We start from the raw sequence: 16,043 nt of genomic DNA on the forward strand, positions 1-16,043 counted from the left end.
TGTACCTGCTCTGCCCTGTGCCTGCTCTGCCCTGTGCTGCTCTGCCCTGTGCCTGCTCTGCCCTGTGCTGCTCTGCCCTGTGCTGCTCTGCCCTGTACCTGCTCTGCCCTGTGCTGCTCTGCCCTGTGCCTGCTCTGCCCTGTGCCTGCTCTGCTCTGTACCTGCTCTGCCCTGTGCTGCTCTGCCCTGTGCTGCTCTGCCCTGTGCTGCTCTGCCCTGTGCCTGCTCTGCCCTGTGCTGCTCTGCCCTGTGCCTGCTCTGCCCTGTGCTGCTCTGCCCTGTGCCTGCTCTGCCCTGTGCCTGCTCTGCCCTGTGCTGCTCTGCCCTGTACCTGCTCTGCCCTGTGCTGCTCTGCCCTGTGCTGCTCTGCCCTGTGCCTGCTCTGCCCTGTGCCTGCTCTGCCCTGTGCTGCTCTGCCCTGTGCTGCTCTGCCCTGTACCTGCTCTGCCCTGTGCCTGCTCTGCCCTGTGCTGCTCTGCCCTGTGCTGCTCTGCCCTGTGCCTGCTCTGCCCTGTGCTGCTCTGTCCTGTGCTGCTCTGCCCTGTGCCTGCTCTGCCCTGTGCCTGCTCTGCCCTGTGCCTGCTCTGCCCTGTACCTGCTCAGCCCTGTGCTGCTCTGCCCTGTGCCTGCTCAGCCCTGGGCTGCTCTGCCCTGTGCCTGCTCTGCCCTCTGCCTGCTCTGCCCTGTGCCTGCTGGCAGGGCATTCCCCCATGGCATCCTGCACACGACTGAGCTGATCCTTCCTGAGCCTCCAGGGCACTGCTAACAGGAGGCTCAGGAGGGTCCTTGTTACAAGGGGACCATCCCCCCCCCTCTGCAAGGTGCTCCAAGAAGGCTGCAGAGGGACTGCTGGCAGAGGCCTGCAGGGCCAGCCCCAGGGACAATGGCTTCAGAGCAGAGCAGAGCAGATTGAGCTTGGATGTGAGGAAGAAGTTGTGCAGCAGGAGGCTGCTGGAACACTGCAGCAGGTTGCCCAGGGAGGTGGTTGGGCTCCATCCCTGGAGCTATTGAAGGGGAGGCTGGAGAGGGCTGTGGGCAACCTGCTCCAGTGGAGGATGTCCCTGCTGAGTGCAGGGGGTGGAGTGGCTGAGCTGTGGAGCTCCCTCCCAGCCCAGAGCACTCTGTGGCTCTGCAGGGTGGGTGGAAGGAGCAGAGCTCTGTCCCAGGGTTGGCTTGAAGAGGGCAGCTCCAGCCCAGCCTGGCTGCAGGCTGTGCCTGCTGGGGGCACTCTGCTCTGCCTCTCTCCTCCCACTGCTGCCCCATGCCCAGCTGAGAGGGGCAGACAGCTCCCCACCACCACCTGCCAGTCCCCAGCACCAGGCAAACACCCTGCTGCCAGCCATGGCCCTGCCCAAGCCTGGGGCACTCTGCTCCTCAGGGCACAGCACAGGGCCCTGCAGCAGGCTGTGCCCACTCCCATGCCAGAGCAGAGGGGCAGCCAGCTGCCCGCTGGCACTCACCACGCAGCTGCTCTCTGGGCACTGCAGGGGCAGCATGCCAAGGCTGGGCACCAGCACAGCCACCTGCAAGGGCACTGCCAGGCAGCCCTGGAGGTGGTGCAGGGCACTGCAGGGGCAGCATGCCAAGGCTGGGCACCAGCACAGCCACCTGCAAGGGCACTGCCAGGCAGCCCTGGAGGCGGTGCAGGGCACTGCAGGGGCAGCATGCCAAGGCTGGGCACCAGCACAGCCACCTGCAAGGGCACTGCAGGCAGCCCTGGAGGTGGTGCAGGGCACTGCAGGGGCAGCATGCCAAGGCTGGGCACCAGCACAGCCACCTGCAAGGGCACTGCAGACAGCCCTGGAGGTGGTGTGGGTCCTGCAGGAGAGCTGCAGAGGAAATGCTCTCCCCAGAGCTGCCCTATCCCAGCCAGCTGCAGCAGGGGCAGCCCCACAGGCTCTGCTCCAGCTGCTCCTGCAGACCACAGAACCTCCTGGCTGGAGGAGTCCAACCACAGCCCAACATCTGGCTGTGCACAGCTGCCAGAGCATGGCCCTCAGCTTCATCCAGGCATCCTTCCAACACCTGCAGGGATGGGGGCTCCACCAGCTCCCTGGGCCAGTGCCCCACCACCCTCTAGGTGAAGAATTGTTCCTAATGTCCAACCTGCAGCTCCCCAGGCACAGCTGGAGGCTGGTTCCTCTCACCCCATCACTTGCTAGCTGGGAGAAGAGGCTGCCCCCACCTGCCTCTGACCTCCTTCAGGTACTGCAGACAGCAGTGAGGCCTCTGCCCCCCAGATTCACATCTTCCTCCTGCTGCCTTTGCCCCCTGACTCCAAGCAGGCTTCCCAGCCAAACCAGGCAGAGCCTTAGGAGGTGAGGCTCACCAGGAAGGCTTCTGAGCTGCAGCTGGGGAGCCTGGGAGCAGGACTGCAGGGAAAGCAACTCACAAACCATGTCCCTAACCTCTGCAGGGCCAGGGGTGACCTCCTGTGCTGCAGCCCATCCCATGCCCAAGCCCCCATGGGGCATGCAGCAAGGGTGACCCCACCACAGCCAGGCAGCCCACAGCTGCTCACCACCACACCAGGCTCTGCCCAGGGCCCCCCAGCCTCCCCTCTGCTGCTCTCAGCTCACCCTGCTGGCTCAGCCCTCACCTTTCTGCTGCACCTTGCCTCAGCCCAGCTGGACACATCTCTGTCAGTCCCAGCCCAGAGCACTCCCAGCTCTTATTCTAGGCCAGAAAATGCTTCTTTGGACACATCCTCAAGAGCAGGTGGCAGGGGGATGGCTGAAAGCATCCTTCCCAGACACGTCCCAGGGCCGAGCCCTCCTCCTGGGTCAGACTGCTGAGTCCCAAGAGCTCAGCCACTCCTGGCCAGCAGGCTGAGCTTGCAGGAGAGCTGCATCTCCTGACAGCAAGGCTGGAAGCCAAGCTCACAGGGGCAGCATCTTGCCCACACTGGGGGAGAAGGAGCTGCAGAGCCAGCGGCAGCAGGGATGCTGCCAGCCCCCACCGGGGGCACCGGCCACGGCCAGCAGCCTGGCCACAGAGAGGGGAGAGCAGTGCAGGCAGACACAGCCTCGGCAGGACACACACAGCAGTCTCCTGCGTGAAAGCAAACACCTGGGGGCACCTGGACAGCCTGCCCCTGCCCAGTCCATCCTCAGACACACCATGCCCAGCCCTCTCATCTCAGCAACCAGGCCAAAGCACCTGAGTCCAGCACCTGCCCACGTGAAGGGGTTGGGATGTCCTCTGCAGACCAAGGAGCACCCAAGGACTCCCTGGACCCTGCTGCAGGACAGACTGCTGCAGGACAGACTGCTCCAGTTGGTCCTCTTTGCCCCACGAGACTCTGGGGAAGGAAGAACTTGGCCTGCCACAAATGATGCCTCCTGCAGAGCACCAAGGAGAGGCCTTCTCTGCATCCCCCTGCTGAGGCTGGCCAGGCTCACCACAGGGCTGGAGGGTCCAGCCCCTGACTGAATCCTCCTCACCCTCCCTGGCTCTCCTCTGCCTCACAGCAGACTCCCAAGCAGGCTCCCTGCCAGCCGTGGCTGGGTTGTGTCACCAGAGCTCACCAGGCTCTGGCAGAGCATCACACACTTTTGGGACAGGTTCTGGGAGCTGAGCTGACAGTTCCCCTGGAGCAGGTCCCCCCTGAGCAGGTCCTGTTCTCCCCTGCAGCAGGTCCCCAGCTCCTGCTCTCCCCTGCAGCAGGTCCCCAGCTCCTGCTCTCCCCTGCAGCAGGTCCCCAGCTCCTGCTCTCCCCTGCAGCAGGTCCCCAGCTCCTGCTCTCCCCCGGAGCAGGTCCCCAGCTCCTGCTCTCCCCCGGAGCAGGTCCCCAGCTCCTGCTCTCCCCTGCAGCAGGTCCCCAGCTCCTGCTCTCCCCTGCAGCAGGTCCCCAGCTCCTGTTCTCCCCTGCAGCAGGTGCTCAGCTCCTGTTCTCCCCTGCAGCAGGTCCCCAGCTCCTGTTCTCCCCTGCAGCAGGTCCCCAGCTCCTGCTCTCCCCTGCAGCAGGTCCCCAGCTCCTGCTCTCCCCTGCAGCAGGTCCCCAGTTCCTGCTCTCCCCTGCAGCAGGTCCCCAGCTCCTGTTCTCCCCTGCAGCAGCTCCCCAGCTCCTGCTCTCCCCTGCAGCAGGTCCCCAGCTCCTGTTCTCCCCTGCAGCAGGTCCCCAGCTCCTGCTCTCCCCTGCAGCAGGTCCCCAGCTCCTGTTCTCCCCTGCAGCAGGTCCCCAGCTCCTGCTCTCCCCTGCAGCAGGTCCCCAGCTCCTGCTCTCCCCTGCAGCAGGTCCCCAGCTCCTGCTCTCCCCTGCAGCAGGTCCCCAGCTCCTGCTCTCCCCTGCAGCAGGTCCCCAGCTCCTGCTCTCCCCCGGAGCAGGTCTCAGCCCCCTCCCGGCTCCGGCTGGCCCCGGGTGCAGGGCGCAGCTGGGCGCAGGCAGAGAGCTGCTCCATCCCCCAGCTGGGACAGTTTGTGGCCTGGGTGTCCCCAGCGCCTGGCTGGGAGCAAAGGGAGGCAGGTCCGGCAGGGCCTCCCGGAGCCGTGCCGTGCCGTGCCGTGCCGGGCCGGGCCCCGGCCGCAGGCTGCCCGGCGCGGGGCCATTGTTCCCTTTGTCTGCCCTGCCGAGCGCCGCTGCGGGAGAGCCCCGCGCCGCGGGGACCCCCCCCAGACAGACGGGCAGGGGGCCAGCAACCCCTGCACACCGCCCTCAGCCCAGCACCGAGCGGCCGGACCGGAGCGCCGCTGCTCCCCCAGCTCCCACCCTCCCCACCCGGGAAGGGCAGAGGTGAGCGCCGGGACGGGCTCCAGGGGACCTCTGCCTCGCCCGGACCTCTGCCTCGCCCGGACCTCTCCCTTGCACAGACCTCTGCCTCGCCTGGACCTCTCCCTTGCACAGACCTCTCCCTCGCCCGGACCTCTCCCTTGCACAGACCTCTGCCTCGCCTGGACCTCTCCCTTGCACAGACCTCTCCCTCGCCTGGACCTCTCCCCTGCACAGACCTCTGCCTCGCCTGGACCTCTCCCTCGCCTGGACCTCTGCCTCGCCCGGACCTCTCCCTTGCACAGACCTCTCCCCTGCACAGACCTCTCCCTCGCCTGCACCTCTCCCTTGCACAAACCTCTGCCTCGCCTGGACCTCTCCCTCGCCTGGACTTCTCCCTTGCCCAGACCTCTGCCTCGCCTGGACCTCTCCCTCGCCTGGACTTCTCCCTTGCCCAGACCTCTGCCTCGCCTGGACCTCTCCCTCGCCTGGACTTCTCCCTTGCCCAGACCTCTGCTTCGCCTGGACCTCTCCCCTGCACAGACCTCTCCCCTGCACAGACCTCTCCCCTGCACAGACCTCTGCCTCGCCTGGACCTCTCCCTCGCCCGGACCTCTCCCTTGCACAGACCTCTCCCCTGCACAGACCTCTCCCTCGCCTGCACCTCTCCCTTGCACAAACCTCTGCCTCGCCTGGACCTCTCCCTCGCCTGGACTTCTCCCTTGCCCGGACCTCTGCCTCGCCTGGACCTCTCCCCTGCACAGACCTCTGCCTCGCCTGGACCTCTCCCTTGCCTGGATCTCTCCCTGGCTGCCCTGCTTGCATGATCCTGGGAGGTGCTGCCACACCGGCAGGGTCCCCCACCATGGCCAAGGCGGTGAGCAGCCACAGCAACCTGCACCCCTCACAGTACTCTGCCCTGGGAGCTGCAAATAGCTTGGAATCATCCCCACCAAGCATGGGAGCCTGGAGAAGACACCTCTCCCTATGGGACAGAGCACATCTACCACGGAGGCTGAGCCAAAGGGACTCCTGGTTTGCCTCCCACCGCCAGCAGCACACCAGGGGGATGCTCAGGGAGGAGGTACAGAGAGCATCCTGGGCTCTGCAGCCCAGCACCAAGGGCTCCCAGGTGGGCTGACCCTGCCCAGCACACCATTGCTCCTGGTTTTAAACTTTCTGCTTGAGAACTCAAGAGTGAGTGGAAAAAAGAGCCATGAGATGATTCCTCAGCAGCCCTTCACCAGCTGCTTCTCCACACCTCCCAGGGGTGACAGCCCTGTGCCCCCCACACTGCATCTCTCCTGAAGCCCCCTTGCCCCTGCGCCTCTCCTGCACAAGCACCTTCACTTCCTCTCACAGTTCTGAGTTGATCACAGAATTGCTTGGCTAGGAAAAGCCTTCTAAGATCACCCAGCCCAACATCAACCCAACCCAACCCCACCATGGCCACCAACCCTGGCCCCAGCTGCCATGGCCACAGGGTCCTGGAACACCTCCAGGGCTGGGGACTCCACCACCTCCCTGGGCAGCCTCTGCCAGTCCCTGACCACTCCTGCAGCAAAGAAATTGTTCCTCATCTCCAACCTACCCCTCCCCTGGCACAATTTCAGGCCAGTTCCTCTCCTTCTATCACCTGAGACTAAGGAAAAGAGCCCAACCCCCACCCGGCTCCAGCCTCCTCTCAGGGAGCTGCAGAGGGCAATGAGGTCTCCCTCAGCCTCCTCCTCTCCAGACTAAACAGCCCCAGCTCCCTCAGCCCCTCCTCCCAAGACCTGCTCTCAAGGAGTTGGTGCTTTCAAAGAGCCATCCACAATGACTTTAAGATCTCTTTCTCCAAATGCTAATCAGTAATTTAAAGCTCTGCCACCCTGCACCAGGGCTTTAGGCTGATTTCTGTTGCCAGCCGAATCCCCCTTCCACTCACCGCTGCCTACGTTTAACCTGCCGCTTTCTGGCCTGCTCATCCACCCTCATGAGATCCTCTCCCAGTGTTTTCCAGACAACTGTTGTGGGCTTTGGTTTGGTTTGGGTTTTACCATCCTGAATGACTTGCTCTAATCTGCAAGCCTGCCGCCCCTGCGAGCCCCCAGCCCCTCTCCGCTGCCTGCGCCGCGCCGGCCCCGCGCTGACCCCCGGCCGCTGGGAAAGCCTCCTCTTTGTCTGCCCCTCTTTAAACAGATCTGAAGCCACCAGAGAGCCCTTTCTCCAAAACTACTGCTCTGGGCTCTCCTGGATCACCCAAGGAGTTCTTCTTAAAGGATGCTCGTCCCCCTTTGCTCTGCCCAGATATTCCTCTCAGCCATTCCTTTCCCAGTCGAAGCTCTTCTGCCCTCACGTCAGTGCCTCAGGGCTGCCCTGGGGAGGGAAGAGCCTGGGCTGTGGATGTTTTGGAGGACAGTGACCTCACAGGATGCTAGGGGTTGGAAGGGACCTTGAAAGTCCAACCCCCTGCCAGAGCAGAACCACTTAGAACAGATCACACAGGAACACATCCAGCAGGGTTCCAGAGAGGGGGAATCCACACCCCCCCCCGGGCAGCCTGCTCCAGGGCTCTGTCACTCGCACAGGGAATCAATTTCCCCTCCTGTTTCCACGCCTCAGATTCCACCATTGCTCCTTGTGCTGTCACTTCCATCTCCCCAGGTGCTCCCTCCCGGCTGGGCTTACCCTCCTGATTCTCATTTGCCGAGGGGGAGCCCGAGGGGAGGGTTCCCTTCTGTCCCTCTCAGCCTGCCATATATGGTTTCACCTTCGCCTTGCCACCCTTTGGGAGGTTCTCCTGTTTTCCCCTTTCAGACACCACTTCCACTTTCCAAACATTGGTTTACCTCTGCTGACCTCCTGCAATTTGCCATTTCATCAAGATTATTTAGCTCCCTGGGGGTGGGTTTTTGTTTTAAACCTCATCCATTGAGCAGCCCTGGTCATTTATGCTGAGCTTTAATACCATTTCCTACACCGCTTCAGCCGCTCCGCTCGGCCACCTCCCTCCTTTTGCCTCGCTCACAGACCCTTGCTGCCAGGCATTCCCCAGCCCTGGTCCTCTGACCCAGGCAATGGTCTGCCCCTGAGGGAGGCAAGGTGGAAAGAACAGCATTTATTAGATAAAGATTCACCAACTTCTGGGGCTCTCCAGCCCCTTCTTTGTGCCTGCCAGGAGCTCCCCCCCGCGCCAGCCCCACGCCTCGCCCCGCACGGCACGGCACGCTGGGGTCTAAATCAAGAGCTGCTGCTCTGATGGCTCTCCAAGGAGCTGCAGTTACTCACAGTCACTCAAACTATAATTTCTGAGCAGTCTCCCCCTGTGACACTCACGGAGGCATGGATCACCCACAGCTAGTGCTGCATTTGCTGCCCCTGTGGCCTGTTCCAGCTCCCTTCCCGTCCGGCGGTCAGGCTTGCAGGGAGCAGAGCTGCTTCCTTTCCTGAGCGTGGAAGGGCAGAGAGGGGCACAACCCTGCTGTGCTCAGGGGGGCCCACACGCCCTGCACAGCCAACCCTGTGCCAGCAGCCTGGCACAAAGCGCCATCCATCCAGCACGCTCCTGAACGTCCACTACTGAGCCCAAGGGGGTGTTGAAGCAGCCCCGCAGAGCGCGCTGGGCACCGCTCCTTCCTCACAGCCTCACAGTTGCCCTCTCCTGAGCCCCGAGGGGTCCCTGCCTGCCCCCAGCACCCCCAGTCCAGTCCTCCCTGCATCCGTAGGTCCCAGCCAGGGACGAGCCCCTGCGCGGGGCGCTGCCTCTCTCTGCCGCCCGCCCCGCACGTCTCTGCCTTATCGCGGGAGGCCCCACGTTCCCCCTTATCAACCGCTGAACTTTTGCCTCCCAGGACCCCCCCCGCTCCCCCCAGGCCGACTGAACCGGCGGGCAGCTTCGCTCCGGCATCCCTGCGAGCCAGGGGGAGGCTGGGGAGGGACAGCAAACTGCGACGAGAGAGTCCACAAAGGGTTCGCTGCGGGATGGGAGCCCCACGGCCGCTCCCGGCCGAGCCAGGCACCAGCGCCCACGCCGGCAGGGTCGGTGTGCTGGCAGCAGGCACCCTGGGGCAGGAGCAGGGGGCTCGGGCTCTCGTTTCTCACAGCCCCAGCTGCAGCGGCACAAAAGCGCTGGGGCCTGGGAGGTTTCTCGGCACCCAGTGTTTACCCAGCTCCTCAGGCCGGTTTCGCAGCCCCGCTGCTGCCCACCCCTCTCCCCAGCCAGCTCAGGTATGTGCACACAAACGGCTGCCGGCTAGTGCGGGCAGGTCCTCAGGCAGTCTGCGACGGGGACCACTGCCGCTCCCACCCTTGGGGACAGCCCCCGAACCCCTTGGCAGCATCCCCAAAGCACAGCCGCATCCCCTCGGCACCGCCAGACCCCTCTGCACCACCAGACCCCTCTGCACCGCCAGACCCCTCTGCACCGCCAGACCCCTCTGCAGCATGTCCTGAGGAGCTAGGGGGACACCGATGGCCACACCGGCCCCAAGCCTCAATCCTCCCCAGCCCTGTCCCCTCAACACCTCCCTCCAGCGTCTGCTCCCTCAGCTTTTATCACCCAGGGAGGCTGGAAATGCAGCAGGGACAGGGAGCAACTGCTGCCTCCAGCCAGGAGAGGCTGAGGAGCAGAGCTGCAAGGGCAGCCAAACCCACGTTTAAATCAGGCCTCCAGAAGCAGCCCTCCCTGCTGCTGCCCCTGAACACAGAGGGCACAAAGAATGTGCCTGGTCAAAAATTAACCCAGGGAACAGGGCCAGGAGGGGAGGCAGCAGCCAGGAGCAGCACAAACCGACCCAAAACCACATCCTCCTCTCCACACCTCAGACCTGTTTGTCAGAACTTTGTCTCCAGCCTGCACTCAGGAGAGGTCTGGAGCTCAAGCTGACGGCCAGCTCAGCTTCCTGACACATCCTCTGCTTGTCCCTGGACCTGCTGCTCTCTTGCATCCCTCCAGAGTGCACTGGGTTCACCAGGATGCTCCTGCAGCTCCTACAGCTCTGGCACACCCTGGGCAGGCACCTCCTCCCTGGAGCACCAAGGTCAAAGCAGCTGCCCTGGTGTGACCCCAGAGCTGATGCCTTTGATGGCTTCCTCCCCCGAGACCCCGAAGCTGGACAAGAAGGCACAAACTAAGCCCTGTGGCATCCTTCAGACCACCCCTGGGCCCAGGGGAGGCTGCAGGGGTACTCAGCAGCAGGTCATGACCACCTGTACAAGAGAGGTGACGATATTCTAACAATGGATAGGTGACTGCAGCCCTCAAATACAACCCAGGGTGATGCTGTGCACAGCCAGCAGAACAAATGCACAGCAGCTCTTAGCACATTGTTCACCACGCAGAAAGGCAGAGCTCCTGTCCCCAGCCTGCTCAGAGGATGGGCAAGGCTGCTCCTGTCCAGCACCTCAGCCACAGCATGCCCTGGGGATGCCCACCCCAGGAGAGGAGATCCAGCCCTCCCACCCCAGCAGCCCTCTCCACACCCAGGGCCAAGCTCAGGATCTCAGCCACCCAGTACAGGAAGATGCTCGACATCCAGCTCCCTTGCCCACGATGCCACTGCCCAGCAGAACTCGTGCTGGGCACTGCTCCCTCCCCCATCAGAGCCCAGGGGTGCCCCCATGCTGCCAGCACCCTGGCAGACACTGGGGCCATCTCCAGCTCCTTTGGCACAGGGCTGGCTTTCCTCCAGCCCTCGGGAAACCTGCCAGCGCGGCGAGGGCTGTGCAGAGCGAACTCCAGCGGGGTGCAGAGCGCCTTCGGGGTTCCCTTCCCCTCTGGCTGGCAAGTTGATTGGAAAACCCCACAGTGCCCTTCCCAGCTCCCCCCCAAAGCACCTGGGCAGCACCGGCACCCCGGAGCGGCGCATGGCACAGGCCAGCAGGCACACAAAGGGAGCCGGCAGCGATGGCAGCGCCGCTACCAAGCGGTGCGGGATCCAGACCCTGCCAGGACTCCTTTGTTCTTGGCTTTCTGCCTTTGGGTTCCTTGGGTCCTTGCTGTTTGGTTTGGGTTTGGGGTTTTGGTTCGTTGGGGTGTTTTTTTTTGTCTTTGTAGAACAAACCAACTTTCCTTTCCTGATCCTGAACTTTCTCAGCTGCAGAGAGGTTCCCTTGGAACCGCCCCGCCGAGCGTCCGCGGCTCTTAACCTCTGCTTTCTGTAGGCTGTCATCCACCTCCCTGCCTTCCACCCCTGATTTATGCTTTACCTCCTTTTTCACATTTCCTTTTAACAGAGCCAGTTTCCCCCCCCCACCTCCTCCCCTTCCCCTCTTCCCCAAACCCCCTTCCCTCCCGAGCCCCAGACACGCATTCTGCTGGCCGGCGAGCAATCAACTTCCAATTTCCATGCACGCTCCTGTTTATATTTCCTCCCCTATCGGCTTTGTTTCTAATTAAGGTTTGCTACATGCAAGTGGATGTAGGGTGCAGGGAGAAAACAGAGAGCATGTAGATAAATAAACACCCCACAGCCGGGCGCGCCGGCCGGGGCTGCGCCTCCAGCCGCGGATCCCGGAGCACTTTGTCATGTTCATTACCCAAGCCTCGCGGCTCCCCCGGGGACGGCGCGAGGGCTGCTCCACGCCTCGCAATTAAGAGAACTGAGGCAGGGAGAAGTGAAGCTGCCAGCCTGACAGCCAAGCTTCCCAGCAGAGCTGAAAGCAGGGCTCGAGAGGCAGGACCCCCGGGCAAGCCACCACAACGCAGGGCGGTTGGGGCTGGCTTTTTGTAACCCCCAAATCAGTCTTTTTTCACCCCCGGTTTGGTCCTGGGAATTCGCCGGAGCTGGCGACGGCAGCGCGGAGGGCAGCGCCGCCGCGCCGGTGCCTGGTGGCCCAAGGATGCAGCGGGGTCCAGGTGCCTCCTCCTTGGCCAGCGGCTGCTGTTGGGTCAGTGTGCCCACACCAGCGTGGCACAGAGCACCCGGAGACGCAGACGGACACCGCGTCCAGGGATGACGGAGATCTCCGGGGAGCTCCCAACGCGGAGCGAGGAGCGGAGGCGCGTCCAAGGAGCTGCGTCCCGCACGCTTCGGCCTTGCTGCATCTCCAGGAGCCTTTCAAGGAGGGGAAGGCTGGGACATGGCAGCTGGTTGCCCACACCAGCGCTGCAAGCCACCACCACAGCCCTGTGACACGCACACAGCAAGGGAGAAGGGGCAGCAGCAGAGGTGCACAGGGGCCGGCGCCGAAGCCACATCGACGCGTTCAACCCTAGCTGGGGTCAGCCGTTGGAAGCGTGGTGCAGAGCCCCTGCTGGACAGGCCCCTGGGAACGTCCCCTTCCGTGGAGGAGCACACACCTCAGGTTGGAGAAACCCTCGGAGGGTACTGGCCACCTCCCCATCCCCGTGTGTATATCCCTTGGGATCACGCATCCAGCGCCCACCGCTTCTGCCATGATGGTGGGAAGGTCATTCACGTCTTCAAGAGCCCCCGGAGCCGACGCCTGACCACCCAGCAGCTCCAGTGGGCACGTGGGGAGGTCGGGGCGGCCGGAGGCGTCACCTCAGCCCTGCACAAGGTGCCTGGCTCCCTGCACCGCCACGGGCAGAGCGGCATCGGCTCTGCGCGGCCAAGCGCGCTCGGGCCCCGCTGGACGAGCACCAAGCCCACCGTAAGCGTCCCTGGCGCCAGCTGACCAGGCCGGGCGTCCCACCCAGACACGTGTGCTCCCACCGAGGCACTCATCACCCCAACCCTCCCCCCCGTAATTAAAACCATACAGGGCTCGCTGGAGTCGCATCGCTGGCGAGCGCTCCGCGCTGCAACGTAAATAGTCCTATTTATGCCAAGCTCCCATATTGTAAATATCACGATGTACAGCCGGCCAACCCATGAGTCACCTCCCAAAACTCCAACTTCAGAAATGGTGCCTCATCCGTGCTCCACACCAGCACCGGCCCCGCAGCTCCCGCCGACCGGCACCTCCACGCCCAAGGCCGGCGGTGGCCACCCAGCCTGCCCCACCGGCCCGGCGACGCCGAGGGGACGGCAGGGCCGCCCGGCCCCAAGCCGGCTGGGTCCCGGGTCCTCTCGCCACGGGCAGGCACCCACGGCCCGTGGGGCAGCTCGGTTTTGGCCTGGCACCTCCCGGTTCTCGCCAGCCCAGCCCGGTTCTCCGGCGCTTCCCGGGGCGCCCATGCAGCGGGCGGCCGGCGGCGCCGTGGCCGCGATGGCCCCGGGAGCAGGCAGGCGAGGCCCCCCTCGCCCAAAGCCCTGCGCCGGGCTCCCACCTGCCGCCGGGCGCTGCTTTGTCTCAGCACCGGGGAACTCCCGGGGCCGCCGGGAAAGCCACGCCGCCGCCGAGGAGCCGGCCATGAGCTCCAGGATGCCGGCGAGGCCTTGCCGAGCTGCGCCCCAACGCCTCTCCCGGGCACCGGCAGCGGGCACGGCGTGGCGAGGGCTGGGCATCCCCGGCAGGGGAGCTCGGCGGTGCCCAGCCCGGCTGCGGGGACCTGCTGCGGGGGTGCCGGGCTGCGGGCGAGGGATGCCCGCCCGGGCGGGGGGACGGCGGGGAGCGGAGCAAGGAGGCGACCGGGAGGGTGTGGGGACGGGGAGCAGACACCGGCACAGCAGGGCCCCCCCAGCTCCGCACCGGGCTCCGGCGGCAGCACCTCCGGTGGGGCAGCACTTCCCCGAAACTTCGCCTGCCCTCGGCGCTGCGGAGGGGGTGCGGCGGGAGGGGGGAACACAAAGTGCCACCCCTCCCCCTCCCCCAAATATCCCCAAGGTGGAGAAGAGCCCGGAGGGGGGCTCGCCCTGCCCCAGCACGGCCCCGCGCCCCCCCTTACCTTCCACGGCGGCGAGCAGGGGCAGCAGGGCGAGGGGCAGGCAGCAGAGCCACAGCGGCCCCATGGTGCGCGCCGGGCCGGGCATCAGAGGCGGCGCGGCCGGCGCTCCATGGAGGCGGCGGGGGAGCGGCGGAGCGCAGAGCCCAAGCCCCCTCGCTGGGGCCGCCGCCGGCGCGGGCACGGCCGCGGGCACGGAGCTCACCGCCGGCCCCGCCGCCGCGGCCGGGCCGAGCCACCGCCGCCGCCGCGCAGGGGAGCGCCCCGCGCCTCCCGCCCCGCCCCGGGGAGCCGCGCTGCCGGCGGGGGCGGCGGGAGGCGGGAGGCGGCGGCGGGCGGGCGGCGGCGGGGCGGGGGGCGGCGGGGAGCCGGCGGCGCGGCGGGGGGCGGCGGGAGGGCGGCGGGCGGCGGCTCCCCCCGCCCGGCGATGGTTTGTCCCGGAGCTGTCGATCACCCGCAGAAAGCTGTGATTTCAGCCCAAATCCGCCTCGCCGGGGCTGGCTGCGCGCCGCGCAAACCGGGGAGGGGGAGCGGCGGAGGTGGGAGCGGAGGGGGTGGGGGGGTTCCCGGAGGGATGCCCCCGCCTCCGCCCTTCCCTCCGCCCGCGGCCCCGCGCTGGCCCCGCGCTCGGCATCCTCCGTCCGGGGCTGCGCCCCTCGCCCCCCGCCGCTGCCCACCGGGCCGGGCGTGGAGCGTTCCGGGCGGGGGAAGGCGGCGGCGGGGAGTGCGCTGGCCCCGAGCTGCGCCCGGCAGGAGAAAGGAACATGACCGGAGGGACAAACAAAAACCAAGGGGCTGGCTTGTTGGTGACATGCTCCGGACAACCCTGACCCCCTCAGGACCCCCGGAGCCACCCCGGGTGAGGCAGGAGCAGGAGCTCCCTCATTTCCCATGTGGGGCAGTTTTGGGCCAGGTGCCAGCCCCGATCACACCAGCTGGGGTCCAGGACTTTCACCCAAGGGGCAAGCTGAGTGCCAGCCCCACCTTCCCGTGACACCACCCAGCACCCCTGGCTCCCCTGTGCCTGGCAGCCGGATCTGCCCTCGGGACACCTCATGAGCCAAGCCCTCTTCAGGACATGTGCAGCTGTTACCTGGTCTGCTCTCCCCTCTGCCACCACCCTGCCATCTCCTCCTCACCCCACCGATCCTGCCAGGGTTCGCTCCGTGCCCAGCCATGCCCTTGCCAACTCTGTAGCTGTGCCTCTGTGTCTGGTGGAGCAGGCTGCCCCAGGGGGGTTGTGGAGTCTCCTTCTCTGGAAGTATTCAAAACCCTCCTGGGTGAGTTCCTGTGTGGCCTGCTCTAGGTGACCCTGCTCTGGCAGGGGGTTGGACTGGATGAGCTTTGGAGGTGTCTTCCAACCCCTAATATTCTGTGATTCTAGGACAGAGGATCAAATGCATTCTGCACCTGTGTCCTGGAGGACCTTCTCAGGGAAGGTTGTAGGCTGCACAGGAAGCTCTGTATGAGCTGGGCCAGGTTGATAGGCCCAAAGCTGAAGAGCCACTGGGCTGCCAGGATGGATCTCTGCCCCCAAACTCACCAAAGTGTCTTAAGACACTGAAAACACAGATTTGGCTGACTGTGCCTTGTCCCTGCACTGCACCAAGAGCTTGAGCATCTTGGGCTCCTCACCTTGACCACTGACACATTCCCAGCCAGCCACAGGTGTGTTTGGGAGAGGTTGAGGCTCCCTGGTGCTGTTGGCCATAGGCATGAGCCAGATGCACTTCTCCAGCCCGGTGTGGCCAGCTGCAGGCTGATTCCACGTGGGAGCTGCTGTCACTGCAGATGTTACTGGTCATACTGGTTGGCCCCACATCCAGTGCAGCAGCCTCCAGAGGATCCTGCGGCCCAGCTCCGTCGTGTCTGGGGAACCTTTCATCTTCAGAGCCTCCTTAGGGTTCACTCTTGCATGGAGGGTGCTCAGTTCACTACAGAAGGAGGCAGAAGGGCCAGGGCCAGCCAGTGGCCTTGCTGCTTCTGCCTCTGGATGTGTTCCTCCGCAGGGCAGGGAGCACAGGTATCCCTGCAGGGATCCAAACATCCCAATGCTTTCCCAGGGCTGCTTCATCTCCCAGCCTCTGCAGTGGTGCCCTGGCTCCCTGCTGCCCTGGAGCTCCCAGCATGCCCATCAGGTGTCAGGAAGCACTCAGCATTCCCAATCTCCTCAAACTGTTACTTCAGTGCTCCCAGATCCCAGGGCTGGGTTCATGTCCTGCAGGGCCCTGGACAGTTATGACCCAGAGCAATCAGCTCCATGAGCAAGCAGCAGCCTTGCTAGAGTCTACCCAGACCCTCAGGATTTCCTTGCAGCTCTCCAGGGCTGCACTGGTAGAGGCAGAAGGGATTTTGTCCCAAGGGAACTACCAGTGGAGTCCTTTCTTCTTCAGTTCCTCTGAGCACCCCCTTAGGCTGCTGGTGACAAAGGACTACACAGACTTATGGTGTGACTGCCTCAGTGACTTTGTTTCTGTGTTCCTGGAGTCCAGTTTGCCCCCTGAAGACACTCTTCAGAGTCAGTGATGGTCTGTGAGTACTGGTCCCACCTCATGCCTTCACTCT

The 16,043-nt window shown here is 64.8% G+C and overlaps 1 protein-coding gene across 2 annotated transcripts in view; it reads right to left on the bottom strand.

Annotated features, from left to right (window-relative positions):
• EPHB2 (EPH receptor B2) overlaps positions 1-13,665 on the bottom strand; it is a 171,148-nt gene extending 157,483 nt beyond the window's left edge. For both annotated transcript variants that reach the window (XM_068162820.1, XM_068162818.1), the window contains exon 1: positions 13,482-13,665. In XM_068162820.1, coding sequence (XP_068018921.1) covers positions 13,482-13,566 — 85 coding nt within the window. In that variant the 5' untranslated portion in view covers positions 13,567-13,665. The remainder of the gene's footprint in view (positions 1-13,481) is intronic.
• Between the last annotated feature and the right edge of the window lie 2,378 nt (positions 13,666-16,043).

This window comes from Melanerpes formicivorus, unplaced genomic scaffold, assembly GCF_026170545.1.
Source record: "Melanerpes formicivorus ecotype bairdi unplaced genomic scaffold, bMelFor1.0.p_v2 SCAF_67, whole genome shotgun sequence".
Classification (NCBI taxonomy): domain Eukaryota; kingdom Metazoa; phylum Chordata; class Aves; order Piciformes; family Picidae; genus Melanerpes; species Melanerpes formicivorus.